At 37.9% G+C, this 27737-nt stretch overlaps 1 protein-coding gene across 1 annotated transcript; it reads right to left on the minus strand.

Annotated features, from left to right (window-relative positions):
* Positions 1-390: 390 nt before the first annotated feature.
* On the minus strand, positions 391-18983 carry MYCT1 (MYC target 1). The gene is made up of 2 exons (XM_010215720.2): positions 18820-18983; positions 391-1015 (listed from the first exon to the last, which is right to left on the minus strand). Exons 1-2 carry the CDS (start codon positions 18869-18871, stop codon positions 483-485), a joined length of 585 nt encoding a protein of 194 aa, XP_010214022.2. The 5' UTR covers positions 18872-18983; the 3' UTR covers positions 391-482.
* Positions 18984-27737: the final 8754 nt, after the last annotated feature.

Raw genomic sequence — 27737 nt, forward strand, 5'->3', positions numbered from 1 at the left:
CAACAGGTCTGAGACATTAAAACAATTAAAACAATTCAGTGTCTGTGACATTAAAACTACTTCAGTGTCTGCTCTCAGGTTCCTCAGATAGAAGTTGTTCAATGATTACAGGATTCATGTATCAGGAATTCCTAACATGGTCTTGTCTTCAAGAAACGATCAGTTTCTCATGTGGCAGCAGTTTCTTTCCTCTAAACTAAAAGATACAGAGGTTATGATTAAAGATACAGTAGTATAAACACATAAGTTTGTTGCAGATTTGTATATTGGGGCTGGTGGCATGTAAGACATGTAATTCCTTGGCTGGTGGAATATTGTGCTCCAAAAATCAGTGATAGTCACCCCTTAGCAATGCGTGTCCCCTCTGCAACGTGTCACTGCTCAGGAGACTTCTCAGAGATCCTCAGCACGCATAGAAATTTGTTTGAGATGATTGAGGTTTCTCTTAAAACTCATGAGTGTGTCTGTAGGAAGAAACTATTTCATGAGTCTGGGAATGCTTTTATGATGGTTTCATAGGCAGGAGGAGGGGTCTGAGTGGAATGGCAGATGCGGAGGCTGTTGTTGGACCAGTGGAACTCAGGCCGACTTAAACTGTTGGTGGTGCTTCCCACAAGGGTTGTGGTGGTACTTGTCGGGGTCAGGGTGATCAACTGACTGTTCGTTTCCACTGGCAGGGGAGGACTTTGCAGGAAGGGGTGGAAGGTGGACGCACGGAAGCTTGACTTGCGGGGGAAGGAGTTGGCTTGCTCCAAGGACGCTTGTCGCTGGAAGGTGAGGCTGGCCAGGCTGAGGTTGCTCCGACGCTCACAGCTGCTGTTGCGATAAAATCCCGTCCTGCCGCCAGTGTGGCTGTGGGAGGGCGGTCTGGACCGGCGGCTGTAGGAGGACGAGCTCCCCTGGGATATGTGGGCACTAGCTCGGCGACGGGACAAGCAAGCAAGCAAAGCCCAGATGATCCCTCCAATCGCCAGTCCAACCACCATGGACACTGTGAAGGCTATTGTTATCTGCTCTGTAAATACAGTAAAAATACACAGCAAAGTTAGTTCATCAGCTCTGAAGGGTTTTGATCCCTGCAAATTTAAGATGGCAGCCTCCTTAGAAGAAGAGCAAACCTTAAGGTCTTTGTGTTTTTACTGAAAGATCATGTAAAGCATAAACCTTACATACACACAAACAAAACAGCAGATCAGACTCTAGCACCTATGCTTTCTTTCTCTTAATTCAAAAACATGTAGAGCGTAGCTTGCATTTGATACCATTGCCTGTATCAATGCAAGGGAAAAGTCTTTCTCCCCTGCTCAGTCACTCACGAGCCACACAGTTGTGTTATAAAACAACTAAGTATTTGCTTCTGTGGTGATTATTTGTATATTTATGCATGCTGGCCATTCTCTTCATAGGCGTTTACGTTCTTTATATACATGTCTGCTGACTGATCTATACTTGAGATGTAGCTTTTACCAGTTTCTAAGGGCTGAACCACTGTATTTATTGTAGCATGAAAACATGTTGAAGTCTTTTCCTGCTGAGAAACTGATACTTTTAACCCTCAGAGTGATTAGTGTAAATTGCCATACCATAAAAGATTTTGGTCAGAGATAGCCTTTATTTATAATAGACCTCACAGATATTTCTCTTCCTACACAGGCCTAATTTGAAGATACCTTAATTTGTCATTAAGAAAGGAATATATTTCTAGAACTTTCATACCAGCTTTCAAGCATTTCACAGTGCCAAGAAATAATGATTTTTCCTCATAAGAAAGATAAGGTTAGAAGAACAGGTTAGTTACCTCAAAAAAGGTGTCACTTCTAAAACAGAGCCCCAGCTTTTTGTTAGTCTAAGGATTTTGGAGATAACTTTCTAAACCTGGTGGTTAAGGCATGAGGTGAATGTAAAATCCCTATAGATCCCCTAAAAATTCAAAGAGGGGGTGGATCCAAAACAAGAAGGATTGCTATGTTCACTAGTGGTGGAGCAAAGGGAACTGAGTGAGATAGAGCCATGGGCCAACTTGAAACATGTTCTTTCTATCTGTTCTCTGTCGTATTTGAGAAACATATTTGTTAAAAAGGAAATTACTATAATAGACAAGAATTTGTAACTCTGCTAGCATGCAGAAGTGTAGGCCAGCTAAGATCACAACCAGCAGCACCAACTCACAGGCCACAGCTCCCCCATATACAGCAACAGATTGACTAAGTTAAACTTAGTCCATGATGTTTAGCAGAATTTAGTGTATGTAACTGCAAAATGGGTAAAACACCCATGTGCAACTTAAAAATTGCTTCCCAAAAGAGATGTAAGTGATTATTGGTATAAACACACTTCAAGAGTTAGTTATCGTCTTCTTTATCTACTTGGTTGCTTCCTTTTTTTCACTTTAATGAAAAATTGTTAATTTTTTAATTCATATTACTTAGGATGATTCATTTTTTAGCTCAGCTGAAACGCTAGTTACATTATTATGTTTTGAAAGGGCCAGGGAATCCCTCAAACTGAGGAGTCTGTGCTGCTTTCCCGTTGCTGTTCACCATTCCCGCTCGGGCGGGAAGGTGGAGAAGGGGCTCCCTGCGGGCTCAGCAGGCTCTGCTGTAAGCAGAAGCCCCCCAGGCTGCACAAGTGTACCTGCCTCAGGGGTTGCCATGCGCCGTGCTGAGGATTTGTCCCTGTATCCGTCTAGTCATAATTTTCACCACCTGCACAATCAAATCAGGGCTTCACACTGTTAAAAGCAGACAAGGGAATTGACAAAAGTATTGAGTGCAGCTCCTCAGTCCTTCCCGCGTGCTGTTCCCCTGTGCTGCAAATACAGCACAGGCAATTAGTCTTTTTGATAATGTCTTCATTTGCTTTGACTTTTTCAATTCTCTTATTTTTCTTCTTCCATTTATGAATGCAAAAATAGAGGGACAAATTAACCACTGGGGAAACTCCACAAGGTTTACACTGGTTATTGCAGTTCCTATATGGTATTCCATGGATTCTCATTTCATTTTGGACCTACATTTTATACTTCTGATTTTCGTTATAGTATTATCAGTAGATCCGTGGTTTCCAGGCACTTTATTCTGTTCCCAGACTCTTCCTGACCTCAGTGGGAACTGTGGGGGCACACTAATAGGCTGAACTTGCTTTTTGTTGACTCCCTGCAGAGGATAAAGTTCACTGAACGTAATTCAGTTCTAAAAACTTATATTGAAGAATTGTAAATCTATGTCCATTGATTTCCTCCTTAGAACGTTCAGTGATCATAACCCTGAGGTACATTGGAGAAAATACTACAAAACAGAGATAAAGATCAAAGACAGAGCAGGGCTTGCTGCACCTGGGATTTGATGGGAACAGCTGGCTTTCACACAGTTGTTTTTAACTTCCTTATTCTGAATAGTTTCAGGGTAATACCAGCCTTTCAGGAGAGTCAGAGCAATCTCGCCAGGTAATATCTCCCAAGGAATTATTATAATAAGTTATGACTTGCTTAAAGTTGCATATGTCATTTTATTTTCTGTTCTTTGGAAAAAAAAAAAAAAGGTGGGGATCCTGGTAAGTCTGTGTACACATGACTGGAATTTGAACAATTCCTCAAGTGTTGGTTGCCTAAGTATGTTTTGAAGTCGACAGTTCCCAAGATGCTCATACATCCTGCTTTTCCTGCTTTATTCGGTTATATGACAACCAAAACAATGGTACCCCATCTCAGTCAATTTTAGCCAATCTCACTTCTAACACTGACTGTGAAGGATAGAGGTTTATTTCAACAATGCAGAATGACAGACATTTAGGTACAAATTCAGAAATACATACTCATAAGAAAACAAAACATAAGTTTGCTGAGAGATTAACAGTTTAGTATCATAGTAGCATTTCCTTTCCTATCTATGATCCTTCAAATGTGTCTGTGCAAAAAAGGTTGGAGGTTCAAAATTCATGGTAGCACCCATGATTTCTGGGTAGTACTTATAGATCTAACTGGCAGGCTAGCCCAAGTTCCCATTTTTCCATGCAGGACTAAGCAGAGGGAAAACAAGTAGTTTAAATGGAGAAATATTGGCTTTGCTATGCAAAGCTTTTTCTTGGTAGTTACAGCAATCTTAAACTTTTATAGCATTCCACAAATTATATGTATGAAGCATTATACCCTACCAAGCCGATAGCCTCTAGCAAGCCTTTAGCATTATACAGAATTCACACATGCCAAATTTGGATGTGCAATTAGCAATTAGATCTGATGATATTCAATATGAAATCTTTTTGTAGTTATGCCCCTGAAAAGATCTTTCCAGACAGTCTAGGGATGTACTAGCAAAGGCAGACAAACCAGGTTTACATCAATCCATAAGTCTTTTAAGAAAGGATCTGCTTTCTCTTCTTTATCATGCTGGAGTACACCTCACCAAAATTAACAACATGGTCCCTAATTAGACTTGTCAGCTTCCTCTCAGAATAGACAACCTCTTTATGACAGAGCATTTTGCCTTGCAGAAATACCTAGGTCAATCTCTCATTTTTTCAAGGCTTTCATTTCTGAAATGACTGCATACAGATAGCAAGAGATCCCTTTGAATTCAAAATCATATAGTCACGTTTAGAATTCATTTGTCCCACTAAAATGCAAGAGTTTTCCCAGGGAATCTCCCTCTGGTCCTCAGTTCCATCTGGATAAGGGGTAGGACAGAATTCTGTTCCCTGAGCTCAGGAAACTGTTAGGTTTTTCCTATAGCCTTATGGTAAAATCACTGAGGTGTAAAGTTAAGGTGGACACAAGATCTTTCTTCCCCTGTGCTCACAAAATTTTTGGTTGGCCGTGTACATGAAGCCACAATCGTGCCTTTCAAAGTCCTGCAAGTAGTAGCTGCAGAGAAAGCCTCCTAGGGTAAGACACCTCGGGGTGGAGGGGAAGACAAAGTACTGGATGCAGTGGGCAGAGAGATGAAAAACATCATTTAGTAAGTCTGTGTACATATGACCGGAATTTGAACTGTAGTTTTGCCAATAATAACTTTAACAGAAAACCAGCTAGACTTCCAAACATCTGTTCTTTTCATGCTATTGTTAAACACAGGAAGGTAGAAAACAACCCAAGGTGAGATGGTACCAAAATGTTTCATCCCATTGATATGTAGTAGATCACTCTCAAATACTGCATCCTGCTTTTTGTTTTGGAGTGGTTACATTTTTATTGCTGCTTTATTAAAGTAAAAATAATTAAAGGAATGTTATCTTAAAGTTATCAGCAATAGTCTGGTTGGCAACTACTTGGTCAAGAGTGTCATTACTCTGCATTCAAAAACTCTGCCTGCTTTAGAGATGTTAGTTCATGCTAAGTTTCTTCTCTTCAGCAATCAGGAGCAATGTTCCCTTTTCTCTTTTCCTGCATCTACCCAAAACTAGCATGAGACACTGAGCACCTGACAAGCAAACTTTATTCTGTGTGCATTTCACCAAGCTCATATGCAGAGCATATCACATACAAGCTGCTTGATTTCAGCTGTATTGGAAAAATAGCTATGGGAAACAGCTATTTTCATATTTTCTATCTGAATTTTAGAATTTTAAAGTTTGTTCCATTTCAATTCTTTTCTTCTCACATTTTTGTGAGTTTCCTTTATGTTATGGCAAATATCAGTGACTCAAAGCAGTTCAAGAAAATTAGTATTCCTCCCCTTATATATGAACATGTATGCACAAGATACGCTGCCTTGTCCCACAGCCAGCAAGCTTTAACAATTGATGAGTTGAGTGTGCTACAGACATGCAAAAATGCAGTTCAGCCTCACCCTATTTTTTTTTTCCCCAAATGAAAACTCAGTGAGAAAGTCTGGTATAAAAACTATACAAACCAGTACTGGCATTTACACCTGAACATACATAGCTTAGTGTAGAGCACCAGCTAGTGTATTTAAGTATGAACTGCACTAACATAAAAAAGACAAATGTAATAACTTGAATAGTAAGAATGGAACAGATACTGCAGTACAAAAGTCACAGTGGCTTTTCAACTGATTTTCATGTCAATCCTCAAGGCACTCTAAATTGTGCAAAACCAGACACAAGTAGCCAGAGTCTCTCAGTGTTTTAAAAGACTCATAATATCTTCCTACAGCTGCAACAAATGCCCAGGACTGAGTCCAAAAGGCGGCTGCTGCTCCTCACATGTCCCAGAGAGTGAGGAAGAACATGGAAAAGAGGAATGACTTGGATTCTGAAGAAGCCCTTGTTTCCTGACACAGAAGAGAAAAGGAGTCAAACTACCAGAGGTTTTATCCTAGTTCTGGGAACTCCAAGAAACTTCAGTTATCAGCTGGGGCTGGTATCAGTAGCCAACTCCTGCAGCATCTGTGCTGCTATTGTCATGCTGAGTTTGAAAAAAACAACTTCCCCGTAGCTGACAAGGGCTGACATTACTATCTTCCTGCTCTTTGTCACTAATTGTTTTATCAAAACAATTTCTCATTCATTATTTGTAGGCAGCCCATGATTCAGTGGGTGGGTGAATCAGTTGTTCTGTAAAATCAACCAGCTGTGATCTTAGTCATGAGAAACTTTAAGAAAGGTCACAGGACTCTTCTGAAAAGAGTGAGAGTGCTAGTCTGAAGCACAAGGTGATTCAGGTAATTGCGATGTGCAGAAAACAGGCAGACGGGGATGGTGGGGTCTGCAGAACAGACCCATGAAATAACCTGAAAGAAGAGCAGCCTGTGGGGGACATGATGACTACTCAACATAATAAATAAGGTAGTTAGGCATTCAGGAATGTCACTGCCTCATTCAAACACCCTGCTTGCTACAGAGATGTTTTATTCTGACTATGCCAGTGCATGATTCTTTTCTGCAGCAACTGAGGGTGATTTTCCCCTTCTCCTAAAAAGTAAACAGTCACTGTCTTGCAGTTGCTTTCATTTCCACTGCAGATGAACTAATAAATACTGCTTTTAAAACACACCAAAGGGAATTCAGAGGAAAACAACAAAATATGTTTCTAAATGTTATGACATGTTTCTAACTAGAACAGGCAGACTAGGAAGGTAGTGGAATCCCCATCAAAGAAATAATGTCAATCCAGAATTGTTGTGATATAGCTAATCATGTCTAGAGAAAAGAAGGTAGAATAGATGATGGCTAGAGATCAATACCTTATTTTGTGCAGTTTCTAAGGCTCTCCATGATGACAGGGTAAGAAAAGAGGCTCTTAGAAGCTTCAGAAAATTTATTAAGTACATGACAAGGGGAAAAAATCCTATAGTCTGTGGCCTTGAATTAATCCTGGATTTGAAATGCAGAGGGCACAGCTGTTCATCAGAGGGTTAACTTCGTGAATGAACAACCTACCTAGGAACAAGATTGCCCCCTGCTGGAAATTTATGCTGGAGCACTAAAAAAACCCCTAAAATAGGTATGTATGTCAGAAAATCTAAAAAGTGAACATTTGGAGGAAAGATAACAGAGTAGTTAACAGCACTCAAAAACTCAGAAAGACTATGAATTAGGTTGACATAAACACTGTAGAACTAGCATTTTTAAGAGGCTTTGAAATTAAGGTACACTGAGCCACAACAGAAATATTCAGAAGCTTAGTAAAGCAGATTTGTGGCTTTGTGCATATATCTGAGCTGACAGTGAAATACGAGGATAAGTCTGTTCTTAAATTCACATTTCTTGCCACCCACAGCAAAGTCCAGAATGATCTCTGTTCTTTGGAGTAAATTTGCTTTATGTTTACTAGCACTGTTGTTCCTTTTGATAAAAAGACAGAAAAATGGAACACGCTGTCTCAATATCCTATAAACCATCTCAGGGTCAGTAATGTTCCCTTGGTATTACTGGCATCTGATTTTTACTGCAATGATAAATAAACAGTAATTGTGATAATCAGAAGGGAACATCTAAAATAAAGATGTCCGAATGTTTAATTTCATGCCTTTGGCATGAGCCTATATATATATATAAAGGTTTCTTTGTGAAGAGGCAGAAATTTTGTCATTGCATGGTTTCATTATGATTCCCAATGTATTATAAAGGCAGTAATATGATTTTGATTTTTTCATGTGTGCAACACCTCTCTCAAAACATTCTTATCTACCTTACAAAACCAGAGCAAACGGCTAAGCTCCATGTCCTTTGCACAAACTTAAACCAAATGGTAAATCAGAATTTGCCACAGTGCAATACACCATAATCTTGTAACTATTACTAACCTGCAGTAGACAGTTTAGATAAGACAGTAATTCTACAAAGATTGAGAATAAGATCAGTTCCAATATGAAAAGAGCATGAGTGACTAGTGTAGCATCTCATGAATGCTTAAGATGCTTAAGAAGCCCGTGCTGAAGGAAATCTGGTGAGGCCCCGAATGATTTGGTTTCTCAAAAAAAGTCTCTTTTCACTCCAAAATGTACTGCCTTTGAGACAGTGGCACAGAGTATTCTGCTGACAGGTCCAACTTGTGCATTGCCAGCTCAGAAATAGTCTTCAATGAAAATAGCATTTGTCATCCTGTTTACAGTCTCATTATTTTTTGAGATTGCTAAAACTAGGACCCTTTTCAGGTGAAAATGAAGAAAGTTGAACAAAATTGAAAAACGTGAGTAGGAGGAACCATCAGTGAACTTTGTTAAATATGATCTTTAGTATCCAGTAAACCAGTATTCAAGCAGCAGAAAAAAAAAGAGTCTCTATTTAAATCATATTTTTCTGCTTCTTTTGCTGCCGTAATAACTTAGCTACATCCAATAATGAAAAAAAATCCCTGCTTCATTTGTTCTTCCTCAGGGAACAAGTGTTACAGTGAGTATGTCATTTTGGGAATACAGAAGTATATTCACATGCTAGTGAAAGGTAGTATTTTTCAGCTACTTGCAGTTCAGAAATCTGAGCTTTCTTTCTCCCAATATTTTCTGTGTGACCATTGGAAAATCAATCAGTTTCAGAGATTTCCCTTACATCAAATAGGAACAGGAATATCTGTTTTGGTGTGCGTTAAGATGCTGGGTTGTGAATTCTGGGGTCTGGGAAAAAGCATTTATGTTCCTCGGCAAGCTGTATTACAAATTTGCATTACAGATTTCTAGCAGAGAAGGAAGGCAGAAGCCTGTGCTGAGCAGTAGAAAATGTTCTTCCTCCTTGCCTCACCAGGCATGTACCAGAGCTCCAAGAAGTTTTTGCATCTTATTGAGTAGATTTCTTTTTCCTCCAAACTATTTTACTAAAAATTTCTTAGACACTATTTCATAATAAAGCTGTATATATTTCTGTTGTTGCTATAGTCTTGACTGATGTTCTTTAATGGCTGAATATAATTGTCTTGTTTTTCAATATGAGAAAATCAAAGCAATCCATTCCCTCAAACAGAAGGGGATTTATTTATGCTTTTCTAACCAACTCTACTGCAGTCTAAGAATTTGCTTTTTCATTTTCTTTGTTTCTGAAGATTTATTAGAAGAATAAGAAACACTTGGTGCAAACCTAACTGCTATAAAGTAGTTTTCATAATCAGAATAAAAGTACCTTTTATTAAGTTCTTATGGGAATAGAAGTTTTTACTTTGGAAAGTTAGGGGAAAAAATGAAGTAGTCAGTGCTAATGGTTCCTGATGGGCTACTTTCCCCCCCAGCCTAAAGGGTGGGGTTATGAAATGAAGCTAATCTTACAAAGGCAAATGATCAGCCATGAGTCTTGGTTTTATTTTGTTATTTTTAGATGAGCATGGCCATGCCATGCCATGCCAATACATCAGCTCAGTCTTCTGTACAATGGAGACAGCACCACTAACAGCCATTAATTTGACTAACAAAGATTTTTGACCCCCATTAAAGGAGCTGCAATGGGAAAATAGGAAATTATGCATGAATATAGAGTATTTTCCTCCAGTAGGTTTTACAATAAGAAGAAATGAAAAAATCATTGGATCCACAATATCCTGACACAAGCTCATGTGAATCTGAATCCTGCTAGGCTCAAACAGTGGAGCATGTGTTTGCTATGTGGGGGTTGTTATGAGGGGATATCAAAGCTCTTGATAGTTCTTTCTCTTATGTTGCCGCTGCTGCCCACACATTCCCATGCCAGTCCACTCGCCAGTGGATTTCACTTAGAAGGAACACACTGCCTTTCCTAAAAATGAGGTTCCTGAATTCAGTGGCTAAATAAGGCATGACTTGTTCAGCAGTTAGCTCATATGGCAATGAGTGACACCATGTACTCAATCGATAGCGTAGGTGTAGCTGCCAAAACACTGCGTTTTTTATTAATATTTAAATAATACTGTGAAGAAAATTCGCCTCTCCCTTCAACTACCTTAGATCTGTGTCCTTCCTGCTAAGGATAGTTAAGCATTTGATAAATCAATGGCTGTAGGAGCAAAAAAAGAGTAGGGAAGAAACAGTAATTAGGAAGCAACATAACACAGCCTGAGGATGACAGACCCACATTAAAAGAATAATTTATACACAAGGAAAAATCGTGCTCTGAATAGACAGCATGTAAGAATAAGACTTGTCTTTTCTCCTCATGAAATAGTTTGTTGCTTTCATCCAGCTACAGTGACACTTTCTTTGGGCTTGCCAGAAGTGGGGCAAAGAAAAAAAATAGGGCTCTCATTAATATATACTTTTATCTCTCTGACAGGCCTGTACACTAGATCTTGAAATTGATTTATATGTCTGATTATTGATACAATTCTTTTTGATTTAATAATGGAAGTAGTAGGTTTCACATATTTGCCAAACTTCTACTTAGCTGGCAGTAAAAATAAACATAATCATATTCAATTTGGAACAGGTGTGTTCAGTCAGACCCTTGAGAAGAGAGTAAATGATTTACTTGAGAAAGTAAAAGATTTCACAGAATCACAGAGTCACAGAATGGTTAAGGTTGGAAGGGACCTCTAGAGATCATCTAGTCCAACCCCCTCAGAGTCACCCTCACAGTAAAAAAGTTCTTCCTCACATGGAGATTAAACTTCCTGTGTTTTAATTTATACTCATTGCCCCTTGTCCTGTTATTGGCCACCACCAAAAAGAGTTTGTCCCCATGCTCTTTACATCCTCCCATCAGGTATTTATGCATGTTAATAAGGTCACCTATCAATCTTCTCTAGGCTAAACAGATTTACTTGCTCAAGTTTCATATAAAGTCTATATAAAACCATAATAGCTGGTGATTTATAAAGCCATATGGCTGATACAGAGTAGTAGCTCCAAAAGTTAGCCAGAAAACAAAGCATTGCATTATAACTAAGATATAGTTTTCTCTCCAGGAGAAATCTGTATGCTTTGACTCCCATTCCTGGCAAAGTTGAAAGGGAATTCCTGTTTCCTGCAGTAATTTCCTGGGCAACCTCGTTGCTTCAGGTGCCCTTTAGCAATATGGAAGACAATGAAGTGACAAATGTAGCAACTCCAGCAAAAAGAACTGCCACATACATAAGAAATCTAATCAAAAAGCTGCATATAACTCATTCCTTCTCAAAATCAGCTGAGGGAAAAGAGGAACAAAGTGTAGTCTGAAATGGGAAGCGGGAGCGGGGGAGGGGAAGAGGAGTACCACCTTCCTTTATAGTTAAGCCATCATAAGTCATGGGTTTGTTCCTCTTCTGGTGTGATGTTTCCACTGGCCTTCAGGAGCAGAGGGGACATGCTGCATGTTACAGAGCAATGACATTCTCTGCTGTTGCACTGCCACTGAAGGATGATGTTCACACACAGATGCTGCCATGGCTTAGGCTTCATCATAACAACCTTTCATCTTGTTTCAGTTAAACTCATGTCCTTGTTTCCATTTCTGTCAGTATTAATACTATTCCTATGAAAGCAACATCTCGGAAATTGTCCTGCTTGAGTCACTATCCCGAGCCACTCTGTTGCTGCTTTATATTTCCCAAGTGCAGCCCATACTGTCATCAGGGAGACTGGAAACAGAAAGATCCTCTGATTACTTTGAGCTTGGTGGATAGTACAAGATGTCCTGTGCAGAGATCACCAGCATAAGGAGGGAAATATTTAATGTGTACTTAACATTGCCTCAGAGAGCTTATTGTCTTTCATAACATTGCTTAAAAGCATCTTCTTTTATATCTATCTGTGCTGTAATTCTACTTGAAAAAAAAAAACAGGTTTGCATGGAGGCATTTACAAAAACAGAATCTGCTTGTCTGTCTGATTCCATATCCCATCTTACCTCATGGTCTTTATCTTTACAAGTTCACAGGCCAATGACAGATACGAGAACATGCCAGTGGGGACATTTGAATCACACATTCTTCAAAACAAGGACTCTTGCTACCCTCAGTAGAAATTCTTGTCTATGAAATGAATGAATCCACCACTTGTTATTAGAAGGCCTAAAAGTATGTGAGTGGAAAGACAGCTTTGGAGGTGAAGAATTTTTTCTTTTCTAAGGCTCTGGCTTGAATAAGGAGATATGCAGAAACCTTCACATTTAGTCAATAGATGGAAAGTTAGGCAAGTAATAAGGGACCATCAGGGCTCTGAAATATTTATAATAGCAAAACTAAAAGCCTGAGCCATTTATCTATTTAGAAATGATAGGTGGGAGAGCTGGACAGAAGGTTGGTTCACATATGACTGACTTACTCTCCTATTAATTCCTTCCAACAGGACCAGAATTCTGCTTGAGTCTTTGATATATCATGAGCGGAAGCCCTGAGATGCAAGAACTGAGTGATGGCTCAATATTCCTGCTAGGAAAGAAGCCAGATTCTGAAACTCAAGTTTTAGGCAAACAAAAGACTTGTTAAGGCAGTGTGTGATAAGAATCACTAGGAAGTTGTAACAAGAAAGTTGTCTGTGTAGACATAGCCAATGTCTGACAGATAGAGCAGAGGCAGTGTGAAGGCTGCATTTTATATATGATGCCTGTAACATGAGGGAGATATTAGTAAAAATTACTGATCAAAGAACTCAGATATATTCTTTCAGATATGTTTGACTTCACTAAACCAATATGGACTATCTTTTCCTCTGAAAACACATATTGGAACAATTCTGTTTCATTCCCTCTAATTCATCCTTATTGATGAATCTGGTTTATTTTTAGTTGGTTTCTTTTGGGGAATTTTATCAATTTTTGCCTATTGTCTTAACTAAATGCAAAAAGGCAGCGAGGTTAAAGAAATTAAAAATTGACAAAGTCATTTGTCACTGAAACATAATTTTCATTTGTGGTCCCCTATTGTACCATGAAAAAAGAACAGCTCACTGAGTCACCAGAAATACAGTGTGGTTATTATTCTGGGTCATGACAATATTCATATTTGCATACTAAGGGTCTCTGTCCCCATATTCAGTCACTGTCTCCTGAAGAGGACAATACTCTACTACTTTGGGTAAGCACTGACAAAACTAGAACATGACTGCCTCACCTGGCTGCAAGAAAGTATTTGTGTCTTTTCCTCTCCCTGTTCTCCTGCTGGATCTGCTTCCAACAGCAGGAATCTCTACTGTCCGCAGTTGTCTGTTTCCAACAGAGTGCCTTCAAAGGAAAGAATCTCACTTCTTCACATCCTATCACTTATGAGGGTGACAGTGATCTAGTCCAAAGACTATAGAAAGAGATAATATCCCCTTATGTTATGAGTTCCTTACAATGTGTTATAAGCTTTCAAATATTTGTACTGCACAGATCCCTGGGGTTTTCCAAAAGATAGAGAAATGAGCAAAAAAGAAAAAAAAAAAAAACAGCCACCAGAAAAGTTTCAATTAGATGCAGTTAACAGCCTGCCTCCAATTACCTATATCTGTCTTGGCTGAAATCCACTAATCAAAATACCATTGCATTTTAAGGAGGAAATGTGAAAAGAAAAGAAAACAGAAGGGGAGAAGAAAAATAGCAATTCAGGAAATACAGCCTTGAGAGTGATACTGCACCTGAATTACAGGGTCCTAATTTTGTGGTATCTTTTGGTTCTACTTCAGCAATCTAAAAACACCCTAACCCTGAAGGCTATCTGTAAGAATGTACAGTGATATAAAGCATCTGTAAGAGGTCTTATGTCATGCCTTCACTCCTTTCTATCTGTCTGCAAAGCAATTGTGTCCTCATCCTGAAGTATTAGTAATCTTCAGACAGTAAAGGTCATTATGGGTTATCTGGTTTATACCAGGGGTCACTTTCAAATAATAAACTAGGGAAGTGAATGATCGGGTTTGAAGCTACCACATCTGCTCTAAAGTGCTCCACAGGTGAACTCAAGGTCTAGGTTTTGTATAGCAGGTCTAGCAGGGCAGCTGAGGCAACTCTTTATTTAGTGCTGCTAAGGATAGACTGGATGGGTATAAAGAATTACCGTGTCCAAAGGGGAGAAAAGAAGCAAGGACAGCACCAAGAGAGTGCACATGAAATGCACTGTCATAGCACATAGGGTGGAAACCAGTATATTTAATCTGGTGACCACAGAATGAGCCAAATGCTTCTTTTTTATTAATTTTATTTATTTATTTATATTTGCTGAGAGCTGATCCAGATTTTATGCTGTTGCTTCTGCTCTGGCAGCACTGCAACCCAGGAAGGGATTGCAGAATAGGATTTGAGCTACCTGTTGGTCTTATGTTAGAGAGTTCTATCACAGCTCATGTCAATGCTGCCCTTAACAAGCAGTATTTCTGTTCATAAAGGAAGTCCTTAACCATCATAACTGCTAGATGGGTAACATGACCTCACAGCACAGTATCTGGCATTAAAATATGCTTATCATAGAATCATAGAATCCTTAAGGTTGGAAGGGACCTCTAGGGACCATCTAGTCCAACACACTTACACGAAATGTTCATCTTTTCCAGAAGGAAACTGTATTTTCTCATGCAAACAAACACTTTTTAATGATGGAAAGGACCAGAACCAAAGGGAGGGCAAAGTGAAATTTGGTATTTTATTTATAAATTATGAGGTATTTGTGACTTATAAAAGTCAGGCAACAGGGCTCAAAGCACTAATGTGAGACAATGATCCACTACACTGGAAGTCAGGCGACATATGGCATTATTTCCACATACTGGGCAAGTAACACCCTGGATTCTGACTCAAGAAAAAAAATGCTACTTAATGTTTTAAAGTTATTAAATTGTTCTGTTACATTTTTTAAATGGATACTTGAGTAAAAGTAGACTGAAGGATGGTGTGAGCATCCAAGTTTGTGCTGATTAATATCTGCTTACATTTGTTGTCTCTGCTGCTGTCATATGGGTCAAATGTACTCTTTAAATTAGATTTCCTAATTTGAAAGTATATACCATTCTACACTAGAGGAATAGGATTGTCTCAAAGCCATTTATTGTATTTAATTGCATGTGACTGAAAATGTTTTTAGGAATTACAAGAAATGTACTCCTGGTTAAAAAATGGATACATCTTTGCTTCCACTGCTAACTTACAAATCAAAATGAACTCAATAAAGTCAATATTAAAACAGTAAAAAATGAGATTAGTAGGTGATGGATGAGTACTAAGCCCCGAATTTCTCACCAAGCTTTTAACCAGACAGAAACTCCCCTTGAAACCAAACCATCAATAAAAGAACTAATAAAGATTCTCTGTCTACAGGCCTATGTAACAACAAGAGTACTGAAGTTCAGCAGATGGACTTTTGATGCTACTCTTCCTGCCTCTGCCAAAGGACATCTACAGATTTCCATTGCAAAATAGGGGTTAGCAGAGATTACACCTCTTTAGAAAAGCCTTCACCTAGAATAGATGAACTTCTGTGTCCTCATCTTAGTTCAGGCAGCTTGTCTGAAACAGGCATGTGAATCTAAAAGGAATACATCTCCTAATACATCTTTCATAGGGAACTGCTATTAGTAGCAAAACAAGAATCAGATTTCCCGGGACCACAACACCATTCTCCAGCGTAAGCTCTGGGATAAGCTTCTTTGCTGTTCTCACAGAGGAGACCGGCTGTCAGAAGCAGGGGCCCTATCATGAAACTCACCAATTTAAGTTTAACATTCCTTTTTTATTTTTTTACCTCAGAACAGATGTCAGACTAATGAAACTAGTGTTTTGCTTCTACTGTTTTACTTTGGCTGCATAATGTAACATTTTAGAAAGACTGTAGAAGGATGAGAGTGAAATCTGAATTCAAAAGAAGAATCAAGACACGGTGCAGCATAAGCTCATTGCTCCACAGGATCTGCAATGAAGACTTCGAGCTATTAATTCTCCAGACCTTGTTTTTGACTCTATGTGATTAGCTTTATGCAAATTTATTTGTTTTGTTAAGGTTTTGGCATGAGCATAGAGAGAATTTAAACCACTTATGTAGCATGACATGACTTGTGTGTATATGGTGTTTTTATCTACACAGCTTTGTTCATGTGAACTTCTAGTATAATACTCTGCCCTGAGTAGTCGTGTAATTACTTAGGCTCATATTAATTATGTAGGCACATATTAAGACATATTAAGACAGTTTAGTTTGTTCATTGTTTTTAAATTCTTGGAGTTACTTTTAAGATCTTGTTGTGTTAAGTTACCATTGGAAACTGCTTAGTTTTAGAAAACAGGATGCCTGCATATTTTCCAGAGGACACTTACACAATAGGTAGTTTAGAAAATTATAAGAGATTACAGATCACTATGAATAGTTATTCTAACACATTTTACAGTGTTTGTTTTTTTCTTGAAAAGTTCAGTGACACCTGCTGAAATGTACATATTGGCTATGTCCTTGGAACCACTGAGAAGTCACACACCCATAGAGAAGGATATGGATCTCTAATGTGTTCAAGCTCACAATGCTCCATAGTGGTTGGCTTAGAAAAATAATGAAGCAGGTTGTAAACTGTACCTTGGAAAAATCAGTTTCCTTATGAATCACTTTTAAATATTGCATTCTTATTTAATAAGAAATTATATTTAATTTATATCTATTATCATGTAGTTTTATTTCTACTTCAGTTCATGCATTTCCAGGAACATCAAAAAATACTTTTTTACTGTTATAACTGATATTTCATCCCAGTGATTTTATGTAGATTGAAAAAAACTAATAGTGTCTTCTGATGTTGAATATATGATGGACTATGTGATGTCCCCTCCTTAGTCTAGCATATTTGCTGTATCTGGAAGGAAGAAAGGAATATGAAATGCCATTACTCTTATAATCTTTCTTAGAAAAATAAGAGCAACTTGGGAGGCATCTCCACTTCCCAAGACCATGCAAGCTCTTCACAAAAACCTGGGCTGCAAGGTTGATTCGCTCTATAGTCAAACAGAGATCTTTTTAGCTGTGTATCATCCTTTAGCAAGCCAGGTAGGAAGTGCGAGTGGGAGGTAACTCGGGCCCTTCCTCACACATAGTCTGCCCTATGCTGTCAAATATGGCTACAGATTTCAAAAGAGAAGGTCCTGGCACACCTGGAGAAGTTGAAGAAGTAGTTGGAATGACAAGGTAACAACCACACCAATAGAGCCAGTAGCATGCAATATGCTGTGGAAATAAAATGACCACTTCTTAGCTATCTCTTGGGTATTTTTTTTTTGACTCTTCATGAAGACAGTGCACAACTTGCCCACAGCCTGAGCAGTATGGTTGAATGAATTCCTAAAGCTGCTGATAATCTAGCCATCCCTCTGATTTTTTTTTTCCATGACAGTGAAAGAATGTTTTATCTCAGCAATCAAATCTGCATTAATAAGAGGTAGTGCCTTTTACACAAGGATTCTTTAAGTTCATTTAGGAAAGCACTCTTTCATTTTTGCTCTGAAAGATCCAGTTTAGAATTATATGTAGTTCCACTCTAGAAAAATTATTTCTGCTTCAGCATCCACCTGACAGCATCTAGACAATAAACGCACATACTCTGCAACATTAATAACAATACTTTTTTCCTCAGTTAATCTCTACATATTACTCAAAGATGTCCAGTATTATTATCCCACTTTCTAGCCCAAGATACAGAAGGGAAGCAAGCTGCTCGTGGTTTCCCAGTAGGAAAATATATGTGTCAATGCGGGAAACATGTGGCTGGCTTTCAATAGACTCTTGCTGCTTACACTAAGGAAATGAAGGGACTTGTTTAACTCTTCTTGTATAGTTACTTTCCATTGTATTTCCCAAGACACTGCTATGCAACAAGAAGTCCTATTTTGCTAGTGTATGTTATTTTTAAGCTTTAGACAGTACGTAGATTCTTGAAGAGGTCATTCCTCCTTACCAATAATAAAATAGCCCCAAACAACGCATATTATGCACATAAAATAGCAAATATATCAAATGATAGAACCTTTCAGAGGGAAAATTGTCTCCACCATTGTTCCGCAGAATCTTTTAGAATCAAGACATCAAATCTACTTCTAATTAATATTAATAGTACATATACTTCCATCTCATGCTCCATATATCTTGGTTAATGAACCACTCCCAGGTTTAGGTGAATAGAAGGTTGCAGCACCAAGCACCTTTTTTATTGTTACTTCTTTTGCATCAGAATATGAAAGAAATCACATCTGCCTTGCAAGTACATCCATTAAATGACTGAGATTATGCACATGATCTGAAATGTACTGAAGTCAATATATACCTTTTCACTGACTTCAGTAATTGACTGTCAAACAATCAATTCTGTTCTCAGGGTTCATGCTATTTTGATTAACTAAAAACCCTGATAAAACTTTGCCAGAGAAACATTTGGAAAACAACCTTTTAAACCTCAAGAAATACTGAAGTAATCTATTCATTACCTTTTGTTACCAATATAAGTCTTGAAAGTTTTCAGATGTAATTTTAAGGCAATTAATAGGGAATTTTGGTTTTCACATTAACAACATTCTAGAAAAAAAAAACAAAAGCCTTACCCCAAAACTTTGGTGGCCATGTGATCGGAGAGTAAGTACTGTTTTTATCCATAACATCCAAATGATAAATATAAAATGATATGTCCACAGTGGAGCAATGGTTTCTGAATGTTTGAGATTTAGCAGTAAAAGTAGTGCTTTTGTGCTGTTGGGGGACTATTTTGTTTGCCTGAAAGGAAATGGATGTATCACATTTCCTGCTTCTGGACTCAAATTAGTAAGTGTTTGCCTTATCTTGGAACACCACATAGTTCCTGAGATGGAGAAATAGTTTCCTTCTCGTCATTTCCTTAGTCAGAGAGAACTGACTTAGAACAATACCAAATCTCCTTCTTCTCTAAAACTTTTTGAATTCTGAAGGGTGACATAGAGAGAGGAAAATGCCTTTTTATTTCCTTTAATGGGTAAAGATCTTCCTTAAACATTCAGAAGTACATGCATTCTGTAGGAATTTTTGATAAGTAAGAAATGCTTAATCAGGCTTTTAAAGACCACTTAAGTAGTACATTAATTTAGGGTATAAGTTTTGTTCAGTATTCCCTGTTGTTCCTCAGCAAGTATGCGGAACTAGCTAGGCCTGACCATATAACATTATGTTGGTGTTAACGTTTTTAATGAGTGTACTTCAAAGTTCCTCTGTCAATTCTTTTCCTTTCCACACCCCATTCTAAATTATGAGTTGCCTGGAACATAAACAGGGTTTGAGCTAATTGTTTCAACAGGTTTAATACAATCCAGTATTAATTCCCAGTTGGAATTTTTAAGTACTGCTGTTAAATATAAAAAATACTAATAACAACATCTACAAAATAAAATAGCCAAGATCTTAATAATATGCACACCGAATTAATAGAGAATGTAAAATAATCAATAATATATATGATTTTTATGTAAAAATCTGTAAGATCTGATTTTAAATATTTGCCTTAAGCATATTGCCAGTAACAGATATTCATAAACTGCAGAATTCCGTTGTGAGTGTGAAGCCTGTTTTCTCTGAAAAGTTCCGTGAAGCTGTGTTTTGACCATCATTAAGAAACAGAAACAGCTGCATCCAAGTTTCACCATGAAATCTTGAGATTTGGATCTGGCATAATTTTAATGTTGAGTCTAGATTTTTGCTTTAAATAGATTTAAAACAGGTTGAAGAAAGGTACACCGGTAATAGAAAACTGATGCCTTTTAAAGTTGATGCTTAAAACGACATATCCAAATACTGATTTACATAGTGAATGTAATGAGTTTACACACTGAAGGAAAAATACCTGATTTCCAGGGCTTTGTGAACAAAATACAACCTGATAAGAAATGTCAGGATTATTTAATTTCCACTAAATGCATAGAACAAAAGCATATGATAAGACGATACATATTAAAGAATTCTGTGACGGGAGTCAGTTTCATGGCACACCATGAACCATGTGTTCATAGTTAGCACATGGAGATTAAACAAAATGGAATTATTGCAAACTATAAAATGAAAAATTTAAGTACTGTTAGTTTAACAAATGCATCTACTGAGATGATCTGTAGATCAGATCTGTTAAATAGAATTAAACACACTGAATTAATCAAATTGAAAACGGCCTAGACATGGCATAGACAATGGCCTATCCATACGGCTAATTATATCATCCATAGTATCAAAATGCATATGAAATACCATTTTTTCATGTCCTTTGGGAAAGTCAACAACAGTGAGAAGAAGGACACTTTCTCTCTGGAGAGGTAATTTAAATATTCCAAGAGATCTGTCTTTTTCATCATAAACATCTTATATGGGAAACTGTTAGCAGCAGAATATCAGACCACTGAAAGAGTTATCTGGACTGTATCTGTAATGCTTATCAGCAAGTTGCAGCAAGTGAAGCACTGTATCACTCAAGCTTTCAAATACATTTCTGATATAACTGAGTGCAGTTTCAATGACATGAACAGAGTCTTTCATCCCTTAAAAGAATAGTTGAATCCTTAAATATTCTTATATCCTTAAACTTTATGAAACTATCAGTTAAATGATAAAAGGTGTTTTGAATTTACAACTGTTAAAGCCTGAAGAAAGAAGAACTCTCAGGGAACACAATGTAGTGGATATCATCATAAATTAGAAAAATCACAGACAACCAAATCATACACACACAAGGCAAGTTCAGCAGGTGAAGAGTCACCCTAAGCACACGCTCTGTCTTGTAGACCTTGCGTGAGGAAATGACGGGCAAAGACAGCCCTGAGAGGTTTTTGAATCCTTCAGGGATCCTCTCTCTGCGGCAGGGCTGTGTGCAAATCCTGCAGAATGCTACCCTGCCAGCAATGCAGCAGTGTGTTGGTGGCTGCTGTGCCCTCAGCTGTGAACAGTTGGGAGGGAAGGACCTAGTCAGCACCATTGCCAGTCTGCTTTGGGGGCAGCAAGTGCTTTCTGTGAAATATTTATGAATCTTTTCTTTTTTCTTTTCTTCCAATTGAAGTCCTGATTGACAAGATATTTTCATTCTTTGCTTAACAAAACACTTGAGGTGGAAAGCTTACTGTTTACTGGGTGTGAAGAGATTCATTGAGTGGAAAACATTTTTTGGCCCAAAACTTCTACAGATAATGTTCAAATGTTCTCAGCAAATCCTTAAAATCCAACGCAGATTCTTTTTGCTTTTACCTTCAATCAGTGCCTGACAGAAGGAATTTAGCAGTATGATAGAAGCAAAAAGCTAACACCGTATCAGAATTTTAAAATAACTTGCTGAAAAATAATTTCATTTTTCTATTGTTTACTGCTACTTGCACTTCTCAAGAAATCATAGATATATATGCTGGATTCTACTGAGTGAACACACAAAAATGTTTTAGTTCAAAACTAAACACATCTTACTGAAAAGAGAAAATGAAAAAAATGAGTAAAATGAGCATGCAGTGAAACTTTTTTTTAACACTTTCCATCTGGAGATTATGATTTAGACTGGGATTTCCTTTAATTGTTTCATATTTCAGCAGCCCCATATTTGTCCTTGGTGAGTTTTACAGCTCTCCGGATGCATGAAGAAAAAGGATTTATTTTTCTTTGAGCAGTGATGAAAAATGTTCCTGTCTCCCATCAAGCTATCCATTTTAAAAGCCACTAATAATGTGAACAAAAATGACAGAGAAACTTTTGCCACAGAGTAGTATTTACTAGTTCACTTGAATCTACATCAAGCCCAAACAGCCAAATTTCTGCTGTTTACCTGCTGCAGAACTTAATCTCCACTAAAAGGGTTAAATAGTTTACTTCCAGCTGATTACTCTGTCAGAATATACCTTTGAATGTGAGGTATCTGCTATGAATGCAAAGAAATACGTCTGCAGTAAGTAAGTCGTCTAAGTCATCACACCAAGAAAATCTTTTTTTTTTTAATGAATTTTTCCAGATTTTTCAGAATTTTCAGATTTTGGGATTTTTCAGAAGGAGAATCCTGGACAGCATATGCATTAGAATTTCAGATACTCAACATTTTTAGGAGATACAGAATTCTAACGTAACACAAAAAGAAAGGTTCACAAAGGTGCACCCTGAACCTCCTGAGACCTGAAATATTGTGGTATGACATTTGGTAGAGTAACTACCTTAGTTTGGATTACCAGCCTTCTTCTGATAGAACTCCTTTTTTTTTTTTTTTTTTCTAATTCCCATTAAAAAGGGACCAAGTAGAGGGGGACAGAAAGAAAGGATCATCCAAGCACAGCTCAGCTGGCTCATCCCAACAGTAAAATCTTACCATTTTGACATTTTCATAGTATGTGATAGAACTCCATAGTGGAGCTGTAAAATTTGCACCCAGCTATGAGCACGGGATAGAAAATTTTCCTGTGCTGTTGTATTTGCTCAGACCTGCTGTTTAAAAGATGGAATGAAACTACATTAATTTTTCCCATTCCTTAAGGAAGACTGAAATTTTAAGTTGAATTGACAAATCGTATTCCCAAATTTATCTGTATTTGTTCATGCTGAGAGGCACTTGTATTTCACAAACACCAGTCTGCTGGTATGAGCAGCACACACTTTAAAGTGCATGAACTATTAGGAACAGAACTGTATTTGCCCCAGGTTGCCACATAGAATTTGACCTGTAATGTGGCATTGCTCAGGACAAGCCAAACTATTCATGAGTGCTACTGCTACCATGTGTGAATCAGTGGATTTGGGTGGATGTTTCACAGGGTGGACAGAGACTGTTATCTGTAATTTTTATTTCACTGAGACATAAAATATGTCTTATCATTGAAATGGTCTTCATGTTATCACAGTTAGGAACATCTAGATAGATATATGGCATACTGAATTCAAAGTACCCTTCTGGGACTCCTTTTATATTTATTTTGGCAGAAATTGTTCCCTATTGCCATTTCAAGATGTGTGAAAATCATAGCGATAATCAAAATACACTGTTGTTAATGAAAATATCTTCACATATATTGAAATATCTAATTTTGTGCAGCATGGACAGATAAACGTTTAGAAAGTATTTATACTCCAGCATATCTGAAATCTCTTTCAAAAATGAGATGAAAAGGATGATCAGAATGAAATTTTTAGCAGGATGTCCATGTTTTTAAAAAGACAGCTTCCAAGATAATACCAATATAGATTCCAATGCAATTCCAATCCAAAAAAAATCTCGAATACTTTATAGAATATTTTGTCAGCCTAATGCTGTACAACAGATCTGGTCTATCAAACTTGTCAAGAAAAAATAGACTGTGGACCGGTATACCACAACAGATGTCATTTTGTTGTATTTAGTTAGGTTTTTCACTTTTATACACAAATCAGAGGGATTACTGCTTAATTTTCATGAATGCATTTATTTGATTGGTGAACAAACTGAAAATTCTTCTTTCATTTTATTAGGTGAATGGCTTGTGACAGTAAAAATCTGCTTTCTGAGTCACACCACAGTTAAGTAATGCTATACAAAGCTGTGATAAATATTTGATCATTAAGATCAACTTCATAGTTTACTAATACTATAAAAGATTTATTAGAAAAAGAAAGCTTTTTCTAAAATTTAGAACAAGAGGAAATCCTACGGTAAGGGTTAAAAATGAAGGTAGGAGGAACAATTAAAGGAAATTGTCTTTCAGAAATCAGGAATATTTAATCTTCTCTTCCTCTGACTGACAAGTTTTCAACCACACTATGGTCATGGAAAACCAAACCATTCTTACACATCAAGCAAACCTGCAATGCAAATCATAAGACACTTATCTGGGCTTGTATATCTGTTAAGGCAGATTTTTGATGTGTCCCAGGAAAATTAAGATATACAGTTATCAGAATGTTCTAAGCCTTGAATAATCACCTGCAAAAGTACAGAGTACCATAATATCTTATAACAACTTGAGCAAGGGCTTAAGGATTGTAAAGTCCATGGGAGGTCCTCTATGCAACATAACCTGCTTGCTTTTATTATTACTTGCTATTGTTATTGCAGTCTCCCCAATATATCCTATATGGGAATCCAGTTCTATTGTACTGAGTATGACTCAAACAAGTGTGATTTGCATTTCATCTTTGTTGTGCAAACAATTGCTTTGTGTACATGTTAGGAAAATGTCATATTAAAAAAAAAAAAAAGTCCCTAGTCACCGTACTCGTGACTTGATGATTTTCTTTGACCTCCTGAGAGCAGTATTTGAGGTTTAAAGACATTTCCCAGGATGTCCATATGCAGGTGTATCATTCTGGTTTTGCATGCGAAGCTTCATTTCATTAGAGCCGGCCTGTTACCAACTGCTTTGAAGACAAGACGCTAACAGTACGTTGCGTGTTTGTCTTACCTCTGCTTAAGCAGAGAAGTAATCAAGAGCAAAAACACGTGCTTGATAATTTTCAATGGTAAAAGATAAAAGTGTACTGTCGAGAGATCTGTATTTCCCCCATCACACACAAGAGTCCCTACATAAGTTTGCTCAAACGAAAGGCAATGCTTCCTTGCATTGTTCTCCACTCACCCATCGCATAGTGGAGCAACTCAGATAGCTTTTCCTTCTTTTTTTTTTTTATTACAGCAAATCTGTTTATTAAACCCACAAAACTCTGAAACCTTGTCCTCACCTGGAGAGCCATCATCTCCATCCCTGACAATTCCCACTGTTCTCCCTTATGAGCACTAACATAAATACCTGTACTCCCAGCATCTGCTGAGCTAAGCACCTTCAGCAAGCTAACCAAAGAATTCCACAGAGAAGGCACCAGGCAATAATTCTTTGGCAACTGGTGAATAACTAATTTGACTATTTTCTGGTCAAATTTGACTTTCTACAGGTCATTTTTACAGAGCTCAGATGGTTTACTATTACAAAGAGTAAGCTTAATAAATCTTGATGTCTAAGGGCCAGGAATTCAGGACAAACCGACATAAGCCATTACTGACTGTGTGCTGCTAGTTCTCTTCTGTGCCAAGGACAGAAGCAGCAATATGCCTTGCAGACTATTGATGCTCCAACTAAATCTACACTGAGTTACACTCTTATTTCTGGAGTGTTCCACTTCAGACTTGGGTGTGTTAATCAATCTGATGGCTTGTACCATCAGCACATCACCATCCAGACCAGCGCAAAGTCAGCACAGAATGGGGCTGTTCTGAGCTGGTAGTTTTATATCCATTCTTAGCTTCCTTTGTACTGATGAAACTGAGTAAATGGCAAAAAAAAAAAAAAAAAAAAAAAAAAAAGTCCATCTCAGGAGAACTCATAAACAAATCTGATCAATCTTAAGAGATAATTGCTCAGGAGCTTTGAACTTCAGTCCCATAAATTTGACTCTGGTAGACATCTGCAGACAACACTATGGAAGTCAATATATAGGGCCACATAACCTAGGGGATCAGTTTTAACAAAAGATGCTAATGGTGATTCAAAGGAAAATACTACACCGATATGAATAATCTGTGGACTCTCTGGGCTTCATTTTTGTAATCTGAGACACACAGCTTGGATTTTTTCAAGAGAAGTACCCCAAAAGCTTCCCCCAGAGTCTTTTTGTCCTGGTGGAACGATCTATTTACTGAATTAGGGAAAGATAGGAGAATAGAAACCATGGGGTAATAAGCCAATTTGTAGAAGATGGGCAAGGAAGAAATGAGAGAGGGTGGATGAGAACAATGTTGGCAGCCTTCACTATTTAAAAAAAACTTATGACAACCTTTCAAAAAATCATTTGAATGGATAAATTTGGGGAAATTATTTGTTCTTTCCTCCTCTATGTTTACTTCTGTGACATATTTTCAAGCTTTTCCCTGAACTATAAGAATATACTTTAGGGACATGAAAAGTAAATACTAATCTCCTTGATTCTGCCATTTAAGGATGAGGAGCAACTGAAACAAAACAAAAAGGTTCAAAGATCAAATCTTAAAATGATAATAAAGAGTATTCATTGGTTTCATCTTCCTTCTCCTGCCTTGGCAGTATTGGATTTGTTCCTGTCAGGTTCTCGATATCATGCCAAGTTTCCTGCCCCTTATTAAACACCCCAGTCTCTCTTCCTTTCAGATCTTCTTTTATATTAGACCTTACAGGACATCTTCAGACATCTCTAGTGTCACTTCCTGTCAATTGCTCTCTTCCTGTCAAGTTGGTCTTTTATTTATTTAGTCTCCAAATCATTTTATTCTGACTGCTGGTGGGAAAAACATTATTTTTTTACATGGAGTAATTCCTATATAACCTTAGTATTGTACTTCAAGGAAATAATTATATATACCACAAGCTTACATTTTAAGTTAAATTATGTTTCTGCTTACACATGCAGTTCCAGCCAATTAGACATACTCACTGATTGTTCAAATGATACTAGAAGAATTAGTTCTGCTGCCTAGCATTACATAAAATGAACCTAATTCACCAAGATTTTAAAGATTTTTCCCAGTATGGTGTTTGTCCATGTTTGCTTGAGATTGGTCCCAAATAATTCAGCTCAGAGTTGTTCAAAGGCAGACATTTGACAAGGATGGCTTGTCCTTGCATGAATGCAAGCATGCTTTTAGTCTAGCTCTAGAAAAAAAAAAAAACTTTTGATACAGTCCATATGGTGGCACTGTCCGACTATGTTTGTTTTTCTTATCGGCCCAAAGACAAAGTTAAGCCAGAGATATTCTGGTATGCTTGATCTGAATGCTTTTAAACAATGTTTTTCTTTTTTAATGGATGCATCATTGAGTTATGATATGTGATTAAAGATTTCATCTCTACCACACAAAGGAGCCCAGAGGAACAATGCCAGGATGAGGAACCCCAGTAATGCAATCAAGGCCAGGGACCTGCCCTTGCTGCTCCCAGAGCATCACAGGAGGGGATCAGCCCCATGGTCTGAGAGTGAAATCTCCCATAGAAGACAGTGGCAGAGGCTCATCCCATATCACTTAACTAAGGGAGATTATTGCCTACACAGACATGTGGCTCATGCAATGCAGGGGAAGGGCATCTTGGGGTTTGTGCAAGACTTATTATGAGGTATCTATGGGAAGGACCACAGGTGAGGGAGGGAAGGGATCAGGGTGATTTGGGGAAGAACTGGTGTGCAAAAATAGAGGAACCAGGGATAAAAGAGGCATGCAGGACAGGGCTGGTCATTGCCCTTTTCTGGCCATGTCCTATGCTGATTTTGTTCTGTTATTAAACTCCATTTTTGACTCTCCTGTCTGTGTATGTGTATATGGAGGTCTACATGGAGCCGCTGCAGTTGGACCAGTAGTACAGGAACCTGTATATTTGTGGTACCAACACGTGGTGTGACCAGGTAGTTTGCATATTGTGGGTGGGGGTGCACATCTATGTGTAAATCACTAGTGAGTATCAGGCCAGACTGAGAAGCAAGTAGGAGAAGAGGTGTGGGAGCTGGGCAGCAAGGCATCCGGAGGTCTGAGCTGCATCCTGGGAGATGAGGT

This window comes from Tinamus guttatus, unplaced genomic scaffold (genome assembly GCF_059628265.1).
Source record: "Tinamus guttatus ecotype Peru unplaced genomic scaffold, ASM5962826v1 Tinamus_guttatus_pri_ptg000716l, whole genome shotgun sequence".
Classification (NCBI taxonomy): domain Eukaryota; kingdom Metazoa; phylum Chordata; class Aves; order Tinamiformes; family Tinamidae; genus Tinamus; species Tinamus guttatus.